The 22,495-nt window shown below is 38.3% G+C and overlaps 1 protein-coding gene across 1 annotated transcript in view; it reads left to right on the forward strand.

Moving 5' to 3' along the window:
• Positions 1 to 22,235, forward strand: part of LOC139950141 (uncharacterized) — a 145,743-nt gene extending 123,508 nt beyond the window's left edge. The window contains exons 12-19 of the mRNA XM_071948767.1: positions 646 to 717; positions 1,829 to 1,900; positions 8,900 to 8,971; positions 12,484 to 12,555; positions 16,137 to 16,208; positions 17,268 to 17,339; positions 19,214 to 19,285; positions 21,011 to 22,235. Coding sequence (XP_071804868.1) covers positions 646 to 717; positions 1,829 to 1,900; positions 8,900 to 8,971; positions 12,484 to 12,555; positions 16,137 to 16,208; positions 17,268 to 17,339; positions 19,214 to 19,285; positions 21,011 to 22,235 — 1,729 coding nt within the window. The remainder of the gene's footprint in view (positions 1 to 645; positions 718 to 1,828; positions 1,901 to 8,899; positions 8,972 to 12,483; positions 12,556 to 16,136; positions 16,209 to 17,267; positions 17,340 to 19,213; positions 19,286 to 21,010) is intronic.
• Positions 22,236 to 22,495: the final 260 nt, after the last annotated feature.

Here is a 22,495-nt window from a genome sequence, read left to right on the forward strand (position 1 = left end):
AAGGTAACGGTGAAAGACTTCCCTTGAAATATTATTTGTGGAAATGCTTTACTTTTTTGAGAAACTTTTTGAACAATCAGTTATCGAGTATTACGGATTTATTTTAAACACGTGTCATGACACGATGAAACGTGCGGAAACAACGGTAGGTTTTCCCGTTATTATTTTCTCCCGACACCGATGACAGATTGAGCCTAAATTTTCACAGTTTTGTTATTTTATATATAAGTTGTGACACACGAAGTGTGGGCCTTAGGACTGTTTATCAATGTTGTGCGATTGCTTTAAACTTCACAGGTTACTTATTTTATAGGTGTACATTGGGTCTCATTACAAACTAAGATTAACCAAGTGACACCAGCCCTGCCACCTAAACAAAGTTCTTTTGTCAGAAAAGGGGGGGGGGTGACTGCAAAATCCGGGGTTTTAAAATTGCCAACATGGGTGTTGTCACATAATTATAACCATGCAAAGAATCACACTTAACATTATAAGGGTGTTACAAAAACACAAATATAAAGGTTTGGAAGAAAATTGCAATATTTTAAGCCCTTGTGGTGGATATTTGATTCTTTATTTTGATTCTTTGTGTTCTCCTTCGTCACTCTATTCATTTGTTGTCAAATTCTCTGTTTCCCTTAACAGGATGATATTTGATATACCACTCCGGTATATAGAACAAGGAGCGTTCCAAGACCTGACATCACTTATCTCGCTGTAAGTTTTTTTTTTTCTTTCTTTCTTTCTTTTGCTTTAAAGAATTTGGGTACACAAAACACAATGTCCACAGATTTACAATAAAGGGAAGGTACACGTGTAATTACTCAAAACAAATATTAACTTAAAATCTGACTTGGTAACGAGCATTGGAGAGCTGTTGAAAGTATAAAACATTGTGAGAAACGGCTCCCTCTGAAGTAGCATCAGTTTTAATTCCCATCTAAAAGCACACAAATTTGTCCAACAAGGGTGTTTTTTCTTTCATCATTTTCCCCCAACTCCGATGACCAATTGAGCTCAAATTTTCACAGGTTTGTTATTTTATCCATATGTTGAGATTCACCAAGTGAGAACACTGGTCTTTGACAATTACCAATAGTGTACCTTCCCTTTAAGGGTTGGGTACACACAACACAATGTCCACATATTTACATTAAACTGAGCCCGTTTGAAGGTAATGACAGTAGAAAGCTTCCATTGAAATATTATTTGCTGAGGTGCTGTAGTGTTTGAGAAAATGAGTAAAACATTGTCATGAAATACGTTTTTAAATGCTAAAATAATTTTCGTCTCATTATCACTGAGACGAACATTATTTTCATGACTTTGTTTCACTTAGCACTTCAGCAAGTAATATTTTCAGGGAAGCTTTCTCCTATCATTATCTTCAAACTGTGTAAGTTTAGTGTAAATATGTAGATATTGTGTTTATTGTTCTACAAGAAGTACATAGACCCGTTATTTTTTTTTTTTTACAGTACTAAAACTTTAAAAAGGCGATAGGAAGAATGTATAATTGCGTCTTCAAATATTGTGTTATGTGGCACTTCTACGATTTTGTTTTGTCGGTGGGTTTTCCTGACTCATAAAAAAGGATAGGTAAATTATTAACGCAGTTGTCTTGCGCTTAAATTCGCGAACAGTTTGACAAACAAAAACTATAAGAAGACTACTATAGCCTCATTTGTACTGACACTTGTGAACTGTGAGATTTGCTGGTGGGTTTCTGACTGTCAAAAGGGGATCAAAATGTCATAAATAGCTGCGTGTTAACACCTTATATGAAAATGGTGCTGTTTTTCACGACATGTTCTATCTTTGTTCACAGTGAGTTATCGGGCAACAATTTGGAGCTAATTTACGCTGGGACGTTTCAAGAATTAACGTCGCTCACTCACTTGTAAGTATCACTTTCGTTTTATGAGCACTACAGTCCGAGCACTGCTCTTTTATTGATGGCCACGACAAAGGTTCAACGATGAGATTGTTGCCCTCACAAGTGCTGAAACATGTGAGGACACCGCATGCACAACAGAGGGAACACATAACTATATCCTGCATGGGCCCAAATCTTTAGAACTTTTGGTTTTAGGCACATGAGCTAGCTAATAAGCACAGCAACGTTATGCTGATATAAGACTAATTACTGACCAGGGCCCAATTTCATAGCGCTGCTTAGCGGTAAGCAAATTTGCGTGCTTTCTGTAGCAAAAAAATGTGATTAAGCCTTGGGCGTATTTCACAGGTCAGCAGAAAAAAATGGGCGGCCATTTTTACCGTGGATTTGCATTGAGACGTCATTAATTTTCATGGGGTAAGCATCGGAAGGTTAGCATGCTTTTTCGTGTGCTTACGATTAGTAGCGCTATGAAATAGAAATTGCACAGTTTCAAAAAAAAAGCACAAAATCGGCCGCTAAGCACGGCTATGAAATTGGGCCCTGGCCAAGTTTCGAAAGTAGGTTCGAATCCGGGACTTTCCCATCGCGGCACTTGTGTCATTGAGCAAGGCACGTTATCATATCGTGATTCTCCACACAAAAGAGTACAAATGGGTACGAGCGGGCGAGCTCGGGAGGGGAGGGGGAGGGGGTCCATCTGGCAGGAAATACTGTATGTTACAGCGCCAGGAGCGTCACTGGGTGACGGACATGTGCGCGTTATAAAAAGCCACAATTATTTATTATTATTAATATAGCGCACGTATCTACCAAACAAGGTACTCAAGGCGCTGAGTATATACAAACTTTCAGAAAGACAGGTTATTGCAGTGATGAATTCTGAGACCCAATTATTTAGCACCTTATAATGGTTGACAAGGTGCTACGGCGCATACAGCAGCCACAGCCAGGAACACCGGGGCGGACCCCTTCTCTTTTCGAAAATTGCCCTGGGTTCTTTTACATGCGTTACACAACACGTGGGACCAACGGCTTTACGTCCCATCCGAAGGACGAAGCAATGGTTAAGTATCTTGCTTAAGGACACAAGTGTCACGGCTGGGATTCAAACCCACACTCTGCTTATCGGAAACACCAGAGTTTGAATTCGGTGCTCTTAACCTCCTCGGCCACGACACTTCCACAACACTTCCTCTGATATCGAATAGCATTATGAAGAACATAAATGATTCTTAGTTGTTTGATGCCAATGAAACCGGGGCTAAACACTGGCCTTCTGAGCCTTGTTGGCTCCGGACACTTTACTACCAGAAAAAGACACCAGCTAAAATACCATTCCTGACATTAAGGGGGAAGGGACATTCATTTGTGCATTTTCAATCTCATTTGGGGAGGTGGAAATTCTGAGCGGGAGGAGGATGGGGGGGGGGTTACCGCCCATGCCCTTCATTGGTTAAAGTCACTGTACGGATGGTGAACCCGATCTCAACTTTAGCGGATTAAACATCCCTTTCTGCATGCCGTGTCGACTTAAACCACCTTCTACCGTTTCCACTCAAACACGAGCAACGATGTATTATACTACGCAATTCAAACTCACATGTATTAGCACAACAAGTGATATCGTAACTCGGACAGAAAAATATACATTTAGAAGTAAAAGAAGTTATCCAACAAGATGCAAGAGGCGACAAATGATGTTCGTGCAGATGTATCTTCTTGAAACCTTAGAGGTTTGTAGCGAGATGAATTTCTACTATGTGAAAATAAAACTCACATGTATTAGCAAAGGTAAATCAATTAGAGAGATATACATGCAGAAGTAAATGGAGTTATCCAACAAGATGTAAAAAGCGACAGCTGTTTTCTTGAAGGCTAGGCTTGTAGCGAGATTAATTTCCACTATGTGCAAATTAAATTCACATGTATTAGCACACCAAATAGAAAAGGTAAATCAAACAGAAAACAATACATGCAGAAGTAAATCGAGTTATCCAACAAAACGCAGGGGGCATAACACAAATATCAAATTAAGAAGCGAAAAATGATGTTTGTAAAAAGAGGCGTATTCTGGAAGTATTGGCTAGTGGCAAGATGCCCTTTGATTTGGGATGTTAGAGAATCAAAATAATAACGAACAAAATCACACGGACAGTTGGATCAAGAGACATGCTAAGCATTGTAACTTAAAGGAACACGTTGCCTTAGATCGGTCGAATTAGTCTTTGAAAAGCGTCTGTAACCGTTTGTTATAGAAAGATGTTGTAAAAGTAAAATAGAATGATCAACACAAACATGCCTCGTCGACTAACACGGTCGGCCATTTATGGGAGTCAATTTGTTTACTCCTATAAATGGCCGACTGAGTTAGTTCGCAAAGTAAAAGGAAAACCACGCAATGTCGAGGCAAATTTATGTGGATCATTGTATTCTACTTTTAAAACATCTTTCCAATCATAGGCATTTTATAACATACAGTTGAAACGCTTTTTATATACCAACTCGTCCGATCCAAGGCAACGTGTTTCTTTAAAGATGAGCTATACAGGGATATGCATTGACAGAGCATTTGCTGGAAAACAGAAACGTCAATCGAGGCAGACTTTGCCTGCAATGCGTATAGTAAACACACACGCAAAGTACATGTACGTCCAAGTCGTGAGTTGGTACATTTCAAAAAGTGTTTTTCTGCGTTCAGCAGCAATACACCCGGTCGGCATTGCCGGAAAAAAACAATTTTTTCTTTTTTTGAAACGTACAAACTCAAGATTTGGTCCGTACATGTACTTTGCAATTGTGTTTACTCTACGCATTACAGGCAAAGTCTGCCTCGATTGACGTCACGAACAGCGCCCTCTCGGGTCGGGGTCTACTCTTAAATTTGTAAATAACATAAGAAATGATTTTTTTAAACCTTAGTTAACTGTTTTTTCACATTCCACTCATCAAAACACATATATTAGTGACAAAAGCTTTATTTTGAAAAAATACCACTTCCAGGTGACTTTAAAGACTCTGGACACTATCGGTAATTGTCAAAGACCAGTATTCTCACTTGTTGTATCTCAACATATTCATAAAATAACAAACCTGTGAAAATTTGCGAGATAATAATGAAAGAAGAAAACACCCTAGTCACACGAAGTTGTGTGCGTTTAGATGGTTGATTTCGAGACCTCAAGTTCTAAATCTGAGGTCTCGAAATCAAATTCGTTGAAAATGATTTCTTTCTCGAAAACTGTGGCACTTCAGAGGGAGCCGTTTCTCACAATGTTTTATACCAACAACCTCTCCCCATTACTCGTCACCGACAAAAAGTTTTATGCTAATAATTATTTTGAGTAACTACCAATAGTGTCCACTGCCTTGAAAGGCAAATTGGACACATTTGGTTGCTGTCGAAGACCAGTCTTCTCTAATCTCAACATATGCATAACATAACAAACCTGTGGAAATTTGAACTCAATCGGTCGTCGAAGTTGCGAGAAAATAAGTGTGTGCTTTCAGGTGCTCTAACTGAATTTGAGACCTCGGCTGATGTCTCGAGTTTAATTAAAAAACTACATTACTTCAGAGAGAGAGAGAGAGTTGTTACTCACAATGTGTTACACTACCAACAGCTCTATTTTGCTCGTTACAAAGTACATTTTCATGCTAACAATAATTTGAAGTAGTTACCGATAGTGTACAGGGGTCATTTTCACAAAGAGTTAGGACTCGTCTTATCTCGAGTTAGGACGAGTTACTCGTCCTAACTTAGAATTAATCTTAATGTCTTCGTGCTACAGTGCAGGATAAAAACTCATCCTAAGTCCTAAGATTATTTTTAAGTTAGGAAGGTTTTTGTGCCTTTAAGATGTGATGCACATGTATGACTGTTACGTACTTGTTCAGTCTGGATGTGATCGAAATAGAAATAAAAAGGCAATCAATTTTCAATCTGAAAACCAACTGCCCCGAGACAATTTATCTTTTAGGAATTAAGAAATACAACACGCAGGGGGAACATTCCCAATAATTGTACTCATCCGAACATGATTGCTCAAGTTGGTTTAATGTTTCCAATAGGATGCGTTGCCGCCTAAATTGTTCTCATTCTGATTCATCATAAACATGGAGAAAATGTAACCATACGCAGTCAATAAACCATGACAACTTATCAGAAAGAAAGTCTTGTCCAAACAATGTTTGTGCCCGACCTAAAGTCGTGTTTTGAAATCAAAGCAAATGAAAAACATATATCATACAAAAAACCTATAAATAAAATGATAAATAATAAAGATATGAGTTGAAAACCGGTTCAATGCCTAATGAGTAACCGGAACTCGCAAATGTGCTGTTTACAAAGGGAAGGTACACTATTGGTAATTGTCAAAGACCAGTGTTCTCACTTGCTGTATCTCAACATATATGCATAAAATAACAAACTTGTGAACATTTGAGCTCAATTGGTTACCGGAGTTGCGAGATAATAATGAAAGAATAAAACACCCTTGTCACACGAACTTGTGTGCTTTCAGATGCTTGATTTCGAGACCTCAAATTCCAAACTTGAGGTCTCAAAATCAAATTTGTGGAAAATCACTTCTTTCTCGAAAACTACATTACTTCAGAGGGAGCCGTTTCTCACAATGTTTCATACTATCAACCGCTCCCTATTACTCGTTACCAAGTAACGTTTTATGCCAAGAATTATTTTGAGTATTTCCCAATAGTGTCCACTGCCCTAAAGGCCGAGTCACACTGCAGCGATAACGAAAACGATAACGATCGCGACGCAAAGAGAACTCAATCTATTGGTTGAATGAGCGTGTGCGTTTTCTGCGTAGAGCAATTCAACATGGAATGCGTCTTCTATGCGTCGTGATCGTTATCGTTTTAGTCAAATTGAAAATTGTCGGCCTTTAAAGTGAAACGTTAAACTAAAAATCGACGTTGTATCCCATACTAACCTCATAACTAAACTAAAGTTGAAACAAAACCTAAAACCCCACAAATCGGAACTAACTTACCTAGACAATAATAACCAGATTTGTAAACATCATTCCAATCTAGATAGGCATTGTTATTTCAATCTAGCAACGATCGCCAATCCAGTGTCAATGACCGTTGTGTCGTTTCACTATTTATCGTTAATACATCAGTATTTTTTTTTTGACAAGTTGTTCGGCCACAACTTTTAACTTAATCTAATTAAAATGTGCTTTTATGGAAAAGAGGAACGTTTGTGTGACTCGCGGGAATTTGGGGTGCATACTGCTTGATTTCTCCCTGGACTTTGATGCTGTATGAGAACTCTCGTGTCACTTGATCCCAAATCAACTTAACTTAATTAAGCTCTTATATTCCATACTACGTCTTTTTCTGATATCTCGTTCCTCCCTCGTGTCTTACCTCTTTCATTTAAAAGTGCATTGTCAATCCAGCCCTCGTTAATGGGCGGGGCAGTCTCTGACACCCCATTGGGACAAAGTATCCTAACAACTTTCTCGTAATTTTAAGGGATTATGATTTTTTTTTTGCTGGTCCCCTTTTGATTTGGGAGACGTCAACAAGAAATTGAGAGGACGAATGTAACGAAAAATAATTTCATTTGACCAGGAAAAGAAGGTAACTGACCTATCGTCTGGTAAAATGGCGACTGCGTATTCCACTCATTGGTGATTTACCCCTTCCAGCTTGAACTGAAGTGGGTTAAATAACTTATGGTCAAAGGCAGTGGACACTATTGGTAATTACTCAAAACAATTGTTGGCATGAAACCTTACTTTGTAACGAGTAATGGGGGACTGTTGATAGTATAAAACATTGTGAGAAACGGCTCCCTCTGAAGTAACGTAGTTTTCGAGAAAGAAGTAATTTTTCCACGAATTTGATTTCGAGACCACAGATTTAGAATTTGAGGTCTCGAAATCAAGCATGTGAAAGCCCACAACTTCGTGTGACAACGTTTTGTTTTATTTCACTATTATCTTGCAACTTCGACGACCGATTGAGCTCAAATTTTCACAGGTTTGTTATTTTGTGCATAATGTTTAGATACACCAGGTATAAGAAGCCTGATCGATAGTGTCCAGTGTCTTTAATTGTGTTATGACAAAAATATGACAATACCTGGACCTGACGTTACCTGACTGAACCAGTGTTGGCCTACTCTGAACAACAATATAATGCCAAGTTGCCAAATGGTCGTACTTATAGGTGATATAAGGGGGTACGACAAAATAATGGACACAATGAGCTAGAAGTTGTGATCACATATTCTCAACATTTGCATTTTCTTTTAAGGACAAATCAGTCTCTGAAATTTTATATTGACTAAATTATATAAACAAAATACTTGGTTATTTGTGCAGCAGGTTTTGGTTTCTTCTTCCATTACTCTCTATTGCAAATTCAATGACGAATTGGGTCAAAATGTTCAAGATCAGGTTTAATATTTTTATGCATAAGGTTGTGGTACACCAATTCAGGATACTTGTCTTTGACAATTACCAAAAGTGTGCCCGGTGTTGACGAAAGTGTTTAAACCGAACCCACAACAGCTGAGGTCAATGGGGTGCAAGTGGTTGACTACCCAGCCACTACACACTGTAAACAAAAAAGGGCGAAATTAACGGCACTTTACCTGGGGTGGATTTCACAAAGAGTTAGGACTAGTCTTATCTCGAGTTAGGACCAGTTACTCGTCCTAACTTAGGACTATCCATGCAGTTTGTATATCTCCTAGGACTAGTCCTAAGTTAGGACTAGTCCTAATTCTTTGTGAAATCGACCCCTGGCACCCTAGCTGCCAGGTAAAGTGCCGTAAATTTTGCGATATAAAATTTGCCACTGTAAAGTTTACGGCACTGTACCTGGCAGAGGGTGCCAGGTAAGTGCCGTAAATTTCACGTAATTATTTTTTTTACAGTGCACTCAGTAATGAGGAAAGGTGGTATTTCGAATCCGCAATTTGGCTATAATAACTATAGTTTGAGTCCTTTGTTTTATTTACAGGGTTATCGTAAAAAACTCAATATCAACGCTTCAACCTGACGTCTTTAAAGGACTGCACTCTCTGGAATCTATGTAAGCATATTTGGGCTGTAAAGGTCAACATTCAGTTTAGTGATGACCTCATTAACGTGAGAGAAAACATACCAGGGAAACATTTGGGAAAATTTCTCGAACTTTTAAATTTTGTATTACCTTTAGTTATTTATTTATACACTATTTAGTAATTTATTTGCACAACTTATTTATTTTTTATTATTTATTAAGCATTTTTTATAATACACAATGATTAAAGTTGGACAGGGGCAGTCATGTTTAAATTGTACGCAAACGTGTTGGGCACCGCGCGCCACTGCTGCGGTGTATACCTGTGCCTATTTTTGTGCACAAAGACACGAGAAAATCATGTTCCTTTAACTCTTTATGGAATTTAGATGTTTTCCTCAACGACTTAGACAATTTCCTTAACAGGACACAATGATATACCAATGTAGATCACTGATCGCAAAGGTTTGCAACTTAAAAGAAACCGAATTATCTTGAAAATGGTGCTTGTCTTGGCTAAGTAAGGTGTCATAGACGCGGAAACTGCATAACTATCTCTAAATAAAAAGGCGTTACATCGTCAAGGTATTTTGTCAGAATGTTAGTATTTCGCTCTCTGCTTAATTTTGAATATTTAGCAGGAATGTAGTACATCATGCAGCCATACGGGGAAATTGCATGGATTGTCAAGGAAGACATGCAGTTCCCATAGAACGAGAAAAGGGAAACGATTTCCACGTGTCTTTGTGCACAAAACTGGGCACTGGTACACCACAGCATGGCGCGCGGCACCCAGGTACTAATAGCGCACCCGCGATATTTTTTTCCCGAATGACATTGCAGTTTCGTTTTCCCTTTCCGTCGAAATTGGCTCTTTACGTCAAAATTACGATTGGCCTGCTCTTTTACCAAATCATTGCAGTGTCGGTTTTTTATTTATTTATTTTTATTTATTTATTTATTTATTTATTTATTTATTTATTTATTTATTTTTTTTTTTTTTGGGGGGGGGGGGGGCGCCCGGATTGTTGTATACAAACTGTCATCTATAAAGATGTATACAACCAGAGAGCCGTTTGCTATTGTATGATAATATACATGTATGTATTTGTTTCAAAGGGTAGGTCTATGATGGCCCTCGAGCCAATATCTTTCTTATGACACACGCTGATTGCTTCCCGAATACAATTCCTGCTTGTACCATGAGGGGAAAAAATCTCATCGCCTTACCGCCGTACTTAGCGTGTTTTGTGTCAGGAAATTGCGTCCCTCGAGACAGCTTTTCCCGAGGCTAACAAATGTCAACATCTGAGAAGAGAAAACAAAATCTGTCCAATTTGGAAACAAATGTTTTCGAAATTATGGCCCCATCAGCTCCATCAACCACACTGAGAGCATCAAAAGCGCACGAATTGAAATGTACTGAACGCAGCTAAAGGCATGATTTCGAAAATGCCCCATTGGTTGTAGCGTAGCCTATACTGTGTCCCCCTAGGAAATGCAGTCGCTACTGAGTGTCATGAGAGGACTACTCGCCTGAAGCACACAATCATATAGGCCTACCCATAACTCCGTAAAATACGTGTCACCCATCGTAGGGTAAATTCTCTACTCCTTACGGACAGTTGTGCTTTGAAACTGGCTATTCCTCTTTCTAAATCTCTCCGAGGAACTTTAGGACTGTTAATTATTGGGAACTGTATTTCGATTTGACCAGCTAAGCCTATCCTATCGCAGCCACAACATAGGCTAGTCACAGTAGGCGTTTTGTGAACGCGGCTTTGCACATACTAATCATTTCCAAATTTGATCCAAATGTTCTTCTTATTATGTGTAAATATGTCTACCCGTAACAACGGTCCACTGTTTTTATCGGCAAAGATTAAAGCCATGATACACTTTCGGTACAGAAAAAAATAAATAAAAGTTCCGAATTTTCAAATAATTTACAGGGTTTACAGAAGGTAATGGAGAAAGACTTATCTTGAAATATTATTCCATGAAATGCTTTACTTTTTGAGAAAACATTAAAACAATATCAACTCTTGATAGCGAGAATTACTGAATTATTTTAAACACATGTTATGAAACGGCGAAGCGTGGGGAAACAAGGGTGGGTTTTCCCGTTATTTTCTCCCGACTCCGATGACCGATTTAGCCTAAATTTTCACAGGTTTGTTATTTTATATATAAGTTGTGATACACGAAGTGTGGGCCTTGAACATTACTGTTTACCGAAAGTGTCCAATGGCTTTAAGACGGGCTACTGTCCTAGAAACAAGCACAGTAAAGATCCAATGATTTCATTGTATAAGCGTGCAGTGACGTAAGCTTCCATTAGGTGCTATGATTGGTCCGATCAGAGGTCATGTAGTTTGTCAGCTTGCACTTTCGCTCGTCTCATCGCATAAGTTTTTGTTTGTTATTGTGGACATGGTTTTGTTTTTTCTTGATTGTTCTTTCTAAAATTGCCCCAAGACCAAAACACTTCTTTTACGGTTCTCAAACTTTGCGCGTAATGCCTACTTAAGACGTTAACACTTCCTTAGAGAAGGGAAATTTTCTAGACTTGCTCAGTTTCTCTATTCCAAACTTTTTTTTTTAAGATGTTAACGACCACCGTGAACCAGACATGGAGGGGGTGGGGACATATTTTATGATGCCTGCTGGAAGTAAAATAATGAGGATCAATATTTCGTGTGTTGCAGCTGGTTGCGAAGTAGACATGAAACTTGTTACGAAAAAAAAACCAGGTGTATTTTACAAAAGTTGACTGGCCAAGCGAACATCGCTTACCAAAGCGTTTACGAAACTACGCCCCCGCACTCAGAATAAGACACTGTGCATACATGCAATTAGACCGTGTAAAAAAAAAAAAAAAAAAAATGTTTAGCGTCTGGGTTTCAAAAAAAAGGAGGATTTTTTTTTTTTTTTTTTTTTTCAAGATTAAAAAGAAAAGAAAAGAGGAGAACCCTTTTTATTATTTAATTATTTTTATCAGTATTATTTCTGATTCTCGGAGGGTGTAGCTACTACCTCGTTTGAATAATATTTGTTTTTCAACAAACCTATGCATAAAGCCTACAAATATATACCCTTTTTCGGAAAATGTTCTCCCCGAAGAAGGTTTTTGCTACTGTTGTATGTCAACATGGCGTTTAAAGTTTAGCTTGTATTCAAAATTCAACTTGCGAAAGCCTAACCTTTGTTTCAAAAGTGTTTTATTTAAACAGTACTTAGTTTTAAGTCTTTTAAAATATCATTTTGACAGTTGACAGGTAATGCTTTTCAAAGGCCATCCCACCCGAGTAATATAGGCCTGTGAAATATGTTCACAGAACTAGGGAAACTACTGAGTAAACAGTGCACATCGAAGGGGGAAAACAAGTTTTATATTCCCGATGTACATTTTAACATCTTTTACAAAGTATAGTTTGTTTACAATGTTACTTCATTCAATAAAATGGCAGGTAGTTATAATTATTATTTAATTTACTCACTTCTTTCTTTCTTTTCTTGTTTTTTCCCCCATTTTATGACAGGAACCTTGTGAACAATAATATCACAGAAATCGAACCAGGTGCTTTTAATGGGCTAGACAACATTGTATATCTGTAAGTCAGAAACACTTGCAATATTGCACCCCCCCCCCTCACCACACCCCCAATATATTTTGTGTGTTTTTCTTTTCTCTTTTCCCCATAATTTTCCAGCATGATTAGGGTGCTATATATGTTTGGTATTATTATTATTATTACAACAGCTCAAAAGGATATATTTTCCGAGGTAGAAAATTTGATTTCGAGGCCTTTTAGAGTTATTTACTTATTAAGGTATAACGTACACTTAAACAGCATGACTTAATTTGGGCTTGTTCTAGCACTGCGAGCTTACTGAAATCAAATCACACCAATCATCTCAAGGGTATCTGTAGCCGAGGGTCATAAAGAATAATTATGCGTGTTTTTTTTTTTAGAATAACTTGGTAAAATGTTTTGTAACACAAAGTCCACAGATTTACATTAAAATTACACCGTTTGAAGATGATGATATAGTAGAAAGCGTACCTTAAAATATTAGTTGCTGAGGTGCTAAAGTTTTTGAGAAATCAGTGAAACATTGTCATGGAAATACGTTCTTACATGCTAAAATAATTTTCGTCTCATGATCACTGAGACGAAAATTATTTTCATGGCATTGTTTTACTCATTTCTAAAAAACTACAGCACCTCGGCAGTTACATGTAATATTTTCAGGGAAGCTTTCTGCTACCATTATCTCCAAACTGTGTAAGTTTAATGTAAATCTGTGGGAATTTTTGTTTTCCCACAAAAGTACCTAGACCCTTTAGGATGTCCTTAAATGATTTGAGGAATTGCATGGAAAGGTATCAATAAATATCTGGTTTGCGGTAACACCTGTGTGTATCTACTTGCCAGGTTGCGAACAATGCGATAAATGTACTCCGCAGTTATAGGATAAAATATAGTAAAACAGTTCTTTAAAGGGAAGGTACATGTTTGGTAATTGTCAAAGACCATTCTTCTCACTTGGTGAATCCCATAATAACCATAAAATAACAAGCCTGTGAAAATTTGGTCATCGAAGTTGGAAAAAAATGATGAAAGAAAAAACACCCTTGTTGGACGAAATTGTGTGCTTTCAGATAAGATTATTAAAAAGACTTCTAGCTAGAACTCTTTTATTATTTCAGTGAGAAATTACCACTTTCTCAAAAACTACGTTACTTCAGAGGGAGTCGTTTCCCACAATGTTTTATACTATCAACAGCTCTCCAATGCTAGTTACCAAGTCAGTTTTTAAGTAAATATTTGTTTTGAGTAATTACCAAACGTGTACCTTCCCTTTCAAGAACAAACTCTACCTGGCAAGTAGACACACACATGGTGTTACCAAATAATTGTGAACGTTTTGTTTATGACATGATTTATCATGACGTGTAAATTTTTTGAAGGACCTACTTGAACGAAAACGGCCACAGAAAAGCCATTCAAACGTCTTCAATCAGAACGGAAATCGAGTTCATTTGAGCGTTGAGACTAAAGATTCGCAAAAAAGACAATTGTTTATATACGTCACCAGACATGTTACATATTAGGCCTACGTGGGAGCTCCAATTTGTATAACAAATAAAACTCCCACACATGACGTCGAAGTGCTGCCATTTTGACGCACGCCGTCAACGACAGAAGTGTTTCTAGTTTTTTAAAAACCATGACAATTTTTGCTTTATTTTTTGAAGTGACTGTACAAATTTGAATCTGAAAATTGTTCAAAAAAGTTAAAAAATAAATAAATACTTTTAAATGATAAACAAACACGCGATTAAAAACACACAAAAAAAACAATAGTAATTCCCCTAAAACATCCCTCGCTCAAGTAGCTGAAGTATGACATTTCCTAAGCACTGCTTGTTCAATACTACATTTCTTAAGACAACATGCCAGATTTCGTTCAGTGTCTCATTCCAACTATCGATGACCCCTCTTTAAGGAGAGGTTTACCACCATCTGATAAGAAAACAGGGTAGCGAGGAGGATGAAGCTATCCTCCCCTGGCTGGGATATTATGTGTCCTATAACGAGGATCAATATTTGTTAGTGGCAGCTGAATGCAAACAAACCGTAGGGCTGCAAATGGTAACAAAACAACAGATGTGTATACTCCAAGTTGACTGCCCAAGCGAACATCACAATTTCACACACACTCTAAAATGTCCGGAACTGTTTTTTTTTTTTCTTTCTTTTTTTTTTCTTTTTCCATTTTGATTCGAGTGTTTAAATAATGCTTTGCGAGCTTAAAGGGGCACGGTCGTCTTTGACATAGTCTGATTGTCTGGACGTGGAACAATGAACTCTCAACCAGTTCTTACTGAAACACGCGCATTGACCGGTACCTACGCTTGGTCCAACTTCATTGAGCTGCTTGAAAAAGCAAATTGCTTAAAGATGCTGTCAGATTTTTGGCCGATTTGACCCCAAGATATTGATTTAAAATTCAATAGGTATTTTGATGGGGGTCGACAAAGTTACAAGCTTTTATTTGAGCCATTGCTCGAAAAAGTCCGCCAATTAATAGTAGCAGTGAAATAAAGTGCTCAAAATTAGATTTTGTCGGGATCCCGACAACATATCACGTAACCAATACTTATGTGTTTTATAAGAAACCTTTTAAATGTTTGTCATGGTTCCTAACCATTAAAAGTAAAAGTTAAACTTGTTTTCGTTAGAGCGCGTGATACTCTTAGAAATACCATTCACTCAAAAAAAAATTTTATTTTTTATGTTTGGGGCAAAAAATCTGACATAGCATCTTTAAACAATTTCTGACAAGCAACAATTTGCAGGCTACCCTTATACTTGTAAGCATATTTTGTTGTGCTTAGCTACTTTTTGTGCATAAGCAGCTCTATGAAAGGACTTTCAATAACAAGGTTATGGGTTCGAATCCTACCGAAATTTACTGTTCCTAGTTTTGTGTATTGAGGGAGTTCGATTGACGTGGACTTCGTCTAAACAAACCAACGAACGAACAAACACAAACAAAAGCTTTAAAGGGCACTGTCTTCTACACCGGGTTTGTGTTTGCAGCTAGAGAGATACCGCTGTCAAGTCTGGCCACAGACTCGCTGCAAACACAACGACAGTGCCCCTTTAATGAAATCGAATCAAATTACACTTACCGTCTTAAGGGTAGCTGTAGCAAAGAACCAACATCGCACTGATCCGAAAAAAAAAAAACTCTTTATTTACATCTTCTTGGAATTGCATTCTCTTCTAAGGTTCTGCAGACATTAATTATTAAAACAAAAATGTAAAAGAAAATTGAGGGTTAAAACATTTTTTTGTTACCCTTTCAATTGATTTATATCCATAGGAATGTAAATGATACAATTGAAACTAACATGAAAAAGTTCACTTCAACAGGTGGTATCGTTTTGTGGTACATTGATTCCGAATATCACAGCAACGTTACTCATCTCTCTTAAACCACATATTTTTACGGGGAATTATTTCTCAAAAATGCTTTACATTATTAACAGCCGGACAAAGTAAGTGTTTGTTTTAATGTCTAGAGTAAATTCCAGATGTAAAGGGCCTGTCCTCCCCTAAAGATTCACTGTTTTAGCTTTACTTAAAAAGAAAACGATTTCTTTTCCCACTTCTTTTGACAGAGATTTAGGGAACAACAGTTTTTCTGAGCTGAGGGCAGGTACGTTTTCTGGAATGCCCAATCTACAAATCTTGTAAGTACATTTATCGTCATTGATTTTAAGGAAGAAAAGTCCTTGCAAAAGAGGGCGCTATGTTCTATAACTGTAGGCCCTAAATCACAACAAAATAGGCACAGTTTTATACAATTATATGTTTAACAACAATCCTAAAAAAGAACGTATGTTTTTTGTTTGCTCTTTGTTTGTTTGTTCTTTATTTGTTTGTTGGTTTTGATGTTTCTTTGTTTGTTGGGGTATTTGTGTTTTTTTGTTTGTTTTGTTTTTTCATTGTTGGTTTGAATTGTTGTTGTTGTTGTTGATGTTGTGGTTGTTTACTGTTTATTGAAAGACTTTGGAACTTTAAATGGCAGCGTTTTTACCAGGTACATTTTTATTGTATTTCTGAGCATGCACATATTGCAAAACGTTGTTTTGTAAGAGACATTAGTACATTTGGAATTAAAGGGTCTATGTAACTTTTTGTAGGACAAAAAACACAATGTCCACAGATTTACACTAAACCTACACAGTTTGAAGATAATGATAGTAGAAAGCTTCCCTTGAAAAATCATTTATAAACGTATTTTCATGACATTGTTTTACTCATTTCTCAAAAACTACAGCACCTCAGTAAGTAACATTTGAAGGGAAGCTTTCCACTATCATTATCTTCAAACCCTGTAAGTTTATACAAATCTATGGATATTTTGAAAAAGTACCCAAATCCTTTAAATGGAAAAAAAATGCAGTTATTACGGATTCAAACTGTTTAAAAACTCCCGTGTCAGAAGTTGTCCTAATCCTAGGGGATCCTGGCCAACTGTGAGCTTTCCCGGTGAATGATCCAGGTGACATCGACCCAGAAGTATGGTCAGAACATCTGAGACCTGGGAGTTTTTTTTTAAAAGCGTTGACGATTCAGCGTGTCTTGTTTTCTTGGATTAAGACATTGTTGACTGTACATCTTGAAAAAAAGAGGCATACAACTACACAATTCCATTGCAGTGGTAACTACGTTTGACGACGCCAATTGTTATAATTAATTGGATTGATAAATGTTAATCAGTTTTCTATATTAATCACATAATTTAGGCAGATGGCAAACGTTCACTTGGAGCACATAGAGCCTCGTTCGTTCCAAGGACTCCCCAATCTTCTTACTCTGTGAGTCATAGTTTCCTTACTATTATTAATTTATCCTTTTTTATTTGAAAGTGAACTTAGTTTATGTACGTGGCTTTTAAAGACACTGGACACTATTGGTAATTGTCAAAAACCAGTCTTCACACTTTGTGTATCTCAACATATGCATAAAATAACAAACCTGTGAAAATGTGAGCCCGATTGGTCGTCGGAGTTGCGAGATAATTATGAAAGATGAAAAAAAAAAAAATAATTGTCACACGAAGATGTGTGCTTTCAGATGCTTGATTTGGAGACCTCAAATTCTAAATCTGAGGTCTCGAAATCAAATTAGTAAAAAAACTACTTCTTTCTCGAAAACTATACTTCACTTCAAAGGGAGATGTTTCTCACAATGTTTTATACCATCAACCTCTCCCCATTACTTGCTACCAAGTGAAGTTTTATGCTGATAATTATTTTGAGTAAATACTAATAGTGTCCACTGCCTTTAAAGCTGTTTTGCCTCTCAAATTGTTACTGCCTTTCAAATTCAGAATTCGGCCATTCAATTTCGTTTTGAGTCGAGTCAAATTCCTTAAGCACTCTGTTCAATTTAGCGTAACGACATTATTTATTTCGTGACACACACGCCTCAAGAAGCGTCTGGAAATTTAAATGCTGCTTTGATGAATTGTTAAATTGAAAGATTATTTTGTTAAATCGAATGACGCAACGAATTATCCAATGCAGTAGTCTTTGATTTCGCGCGAAATAGAATAGCTTGGTGGTTAAATTGGCTGCTCGTTTGCCGAAATTGACCGAGAAAACTTATATCATTAATTTATCCTTTTTATTTTAAAGTGAACTTAGTTTATGTACGTGGCTTTTAAAGGAAAAATAGGCGATCGAAACCGCGGGTTTGCTTATATTTTCGCTGGAATGAAGGTTTGTTGCACATTTTTGTTAACACTTAAATACACTGGACACTATTGGTAATTGTCAAAGACCAGTATTCTCACTTGCTGTATCTCAACACATGCATCAAATAACAAACCTGTGAAAGTTTTAGCTCAATCGGTCGTCGAAGTTGCGAGATGTTAATAAAGGACAGAAAAAAAAACTTGCCACACCATCGTCACACGAAGTTGTGTGCTTTCATATGCTTGATTTCGAGACCTTAAATTATAAATGTCTCAAAATCAAATTCATGGAAAATTACTATTTCTCGAAAACTACGTCACTTCAGAGGGAGCCGTTTCTCACAATGTGTTATACTATCAACCTCTCCCCACTACTCGTATTTTGTGGTATGAGTAAACCATATTTACTGTACTACACACCTTTAATGCCAGAGGTGAAAATACTTTAAACGCTGCGGTTCCGTTTAATGCAAGTTTCTGGTGCATATAGCGCATTTTTCATTATTTTGACACGATAAATTTTTATACAAAAGCTTACTTTCAGCATGCTGAAAACTGAACAATACACGTCAAACGAAAAGAGAGAAAGAGAGGGGGTGAGAAATAAACGAAAACACGTTCAACAAAGGTTTTTAATAAACCCTTAAAACCTGAAAAGATGAGAAAGTACCGCAGGGATGTTGTCAATCAAACATGTCCCTCGGTGACGGATTTTCAAAGAGTGGACCCTGTCAGCAAATCGGCCATAGTCACTGTGCGCAAGCAGTCAATTCCGACGCTAATTAAAAAATTACATTTATTAAAAAAAATCTGTCTTTCAAAATCTGACCATGCAACTTTAATATATATATGTCCCTAACGTAAGCCTACGGGGTCATTTGTCGCACGTCAAACGTCCTTGAATTTGTGTAGTACCGACACTTATATTATTTCAATGTGTTCATTCTGTCTTCTGTTAATCTGATTGTTTGTATTATGCTCCTCTTTTGTTAGGAATATTCTTCAAGCTGAGCTGAAATCCCCAAGCCAGGGAATGCTTAATGGAATTAACAACCTGTCTTCACTGTAAGTATAATCCTCTTGCTGATAGTTGTTTTACGTTACACTATTCGTACACTTATAGTCAACAGTCACAAGTTTGCTCCAATGTGAATGATTTTCCATCTTCTTGATTAAAGCCAGTGGACACTTTCGGTAAACAGTATTGTCCAAAGGCCCACACTTCGTGTACCACAACTTATATAACAAATATTAACAAACCTGTGAAAGTTTAGGCTCAATCGGTCATCGGAGTCGGGAGAAAATAACGGGGAAAACCCTACCTTGTTTCCGCACGTTTCGCCGTGCAATGACATGTGTTTAAAATAAATCCGTAATTCTCGACAACGAGAATTGATAATTGTTTTAATGTTTTCTTGAAAAGTATAGCATTTCATGGAATAATATTTCAAAAGAAGTCTTTCACCATTACCTTCTGTACAACTTGTAAGTTATTTGTTAAAATCTGTCAACGTTTTTTTTTTCTGTGCCGAAAGTGTATAATGGCTTTATCGGATTTTGTTCTCGTCTGATGGGTCTGAAGGATTTTTTTTAAACAACAAATCTTTGGTTGCTACTTAGAAATAACACTCCATTATATCAAGAGGCTAAGGGTAATTACCAGTTTCGGTTTTACAGGTACAAATTGGAGTTTGACTTTTCAGCTGATGATGTTTGCACTTAGGTGTCACATTGTCATTGCTGTTGTTGTCGTCTACAATTGTCAGTCCCGCCTTCAAGCGCCCCCCCCCCTTCCCCCTTGTTTTACAATGGGATGGGTGGTTTTCAACTGTGGTGTGGGTTTCGGGGGACATTCTAATTGTGGCAGGACGGCTTTGTAGAGGTGCTGGTCACCCGTTTCTCCTCGCCACTCACTGGTTTGGTATTTTTTTAGCTACTTTGCTTCTTTGTTTCTATAAATATGTATCGATTTGTATATTTATATTTGTATGCCAGTGTAAAGTCTAATAAAACTAAACTCAAACTAAAGACCCCCAGGGATTGTAAACAATGATTATGGGTTGCGTTCACACAGCGGAACAGGCTGAACGAAGTTTCTCATACAACTGAAAAATGTTCTGTTTGATTGTTTTGACATGAAAATGGAACAATTAACTAGTCGATAACATAGGTTTTCTCGGTCAATTTCGGTAAATGAGCAGCCAATTTAACCACCAAGCTAGTCTATTTCGCACGAAATCGTATGCTACTGAAAAGGGTCATTCGATTTCGTTTTACGGTTAGTCAAATGTAGGGTTGCGTCATTCGATTTAACAAAATAACAGATCAATTTATTAATTCATCGAAGCAGCATTTAAATTCGCAGACGTTTTTTGAGGCGTGTGTGTCACGAAAAAGATAGACGAAACGCTAAGTTTAACAGAGTGCTAAAGAAACTTGAATGCCGCAAAACAGCTTTAATTCGAACGCATGAACATGAAATTGGTTGCCCATTTGTGTCGAATTTGACCAGGAAAACCTATAATGTTATTTCGTTATCTCATTGTTTGAAACATTGGTTGTGTAACAAAACACGTCCCCACTGGTTCTTTATTCAAAATAAATACAAGAGGGCGCCCTCGCTCTAATAAACCACCGTAATTTGTATTCCAAGGGTATTAAAACATGTCTCGAGTATTCTCAGGGTATCTAATGTATTGTCTTGTGTATTCTCAGGTATCTTTGAAATGTCTTGTGTTTAACACTTTCCACCTAAATATATACGTTCCCACATTTGTATTTGGCATGCAGCTCTACGAGTGACTACCGCCTATGTTGTCTACTCGACCCTGCGTGGAATGCATCATGTATCGGGCCGATAAAGTCCTTCTCGTCCTGCGAGCGTCTCATGCCAAACTACGTCCTGAGGATCGCAATATGGCTGCTCGGCATCAGCGCCATCTTGGGCAACATCTTCGTCATCGGCAAACGGGCCACGAAGAAACGTCGACGCGACGTAACCGTCCAGGGTTTCCTCATCACCCACCTCGCTATCTCAGACGCCTTGATGGGTTTGTACATGATCGGTATAGGAGTTGCAGACTCGTACTTCAGCGGGAACTATTTTCTGCATGCCGAGAGGTGGCGATCCGGTGGCTGGTGTAAGACAATAGGTCTATTGTCCATGCTCTCAGCTGAGGCAAGCGTCTTTCTTGTCATGCTAATCAGTCTGGATAGATTTGTGAGTATAGCATTCCCCTTCAGCCGTTTCAAGCTGGAGATACGCTCCGTGCGCGTTTACATCGCCGTGGCGTGGATCATTGCGTTCGCTTTGAGCTTGACCGGGACAATCGTGGCGAGTTCATCGTCGTCCATCTACGGTCTGTCGGACGTTTGTGTCGGCCTGCCTCTTATCACCAGCCCGGTCAATGGCACCTACTCGTGGATCTATAACCGTGAGACGGGAACGTACGGCTACAAGACCTTCGTGCCCAAAAAAAAGCCCGCATGGGTCTTCTCCGTCTTTCTCTATATCGGGCTCAACTTCTTCTGCTTCGTCGTTGTGCTAATCTGCTACGTGGCGATCTTCGTCATAGTGCGGCGTTCGTCGCGAAGCGTCGCCCAGCGCGGCACCATGGCCAGGAAGCCCTGCAACGGCACCTCCTCCGGGGCCAAGTCCCAACGGAGTGCGAGCTTCTCCCGGGAGGTCAAGCTTGCCACCCGGATGGCTCTGGTTGTCGGTACGGACTTCTGCTGCTGGATGCCCATCATAATCATGGGCATTCTCACCCAGAGCGGGACCATCATCGTGCCTGATGAACTCTACGCCTGGACTGTGGTCTTTATCCTCCCCATCAACTCCTCCCTGAATCCCTACCTCTACACCATCTCGGAAATGTGGTCCAAGCGTAAGAAGAAGGGTGCGGGATACACGCAGTGTATTCGTATGAACTATTCGTCGCCGGGAGGACGAGAGCACGACCGTAATAACGTCATGGAAACGGATACCTTAGGTATAACACAGGGGTCTTCTTAGCAATGGAAGTGTAGGTCGTTGCTGCAATTATCTTCTATTCGACAATGAAGGACAAACCAAACGAAGCCCCGTCAAAGCCTGTCAGCTGTAGACACATGCATATAACAAACTGCAGAGGCTCTCAAGGGATGCGCGGTCCCAATGGACTTTGTTGACGTCATCAAAGACGTAAACCGACGGAAAAACGTTACAAATGCACCGCAGATCGTGACGTTGGCACGGAGCACTGTTTTGGCAAGCTTACAACCTCCTCTTAACAT

The sequence above is a fragment of the Asterias amurensis genome, chromosome 17 (assembly GCF_032118995.1).
Source record: "Asterias amurensis chromosome 17, ASM3211899v1".
NCBI classification, from domain to species: Eukaryota; Metazoa; Echinodermata; class Asteroidea; order Forcipulatida; family Asteriidae; genus Asterias; species Asterias amurensis.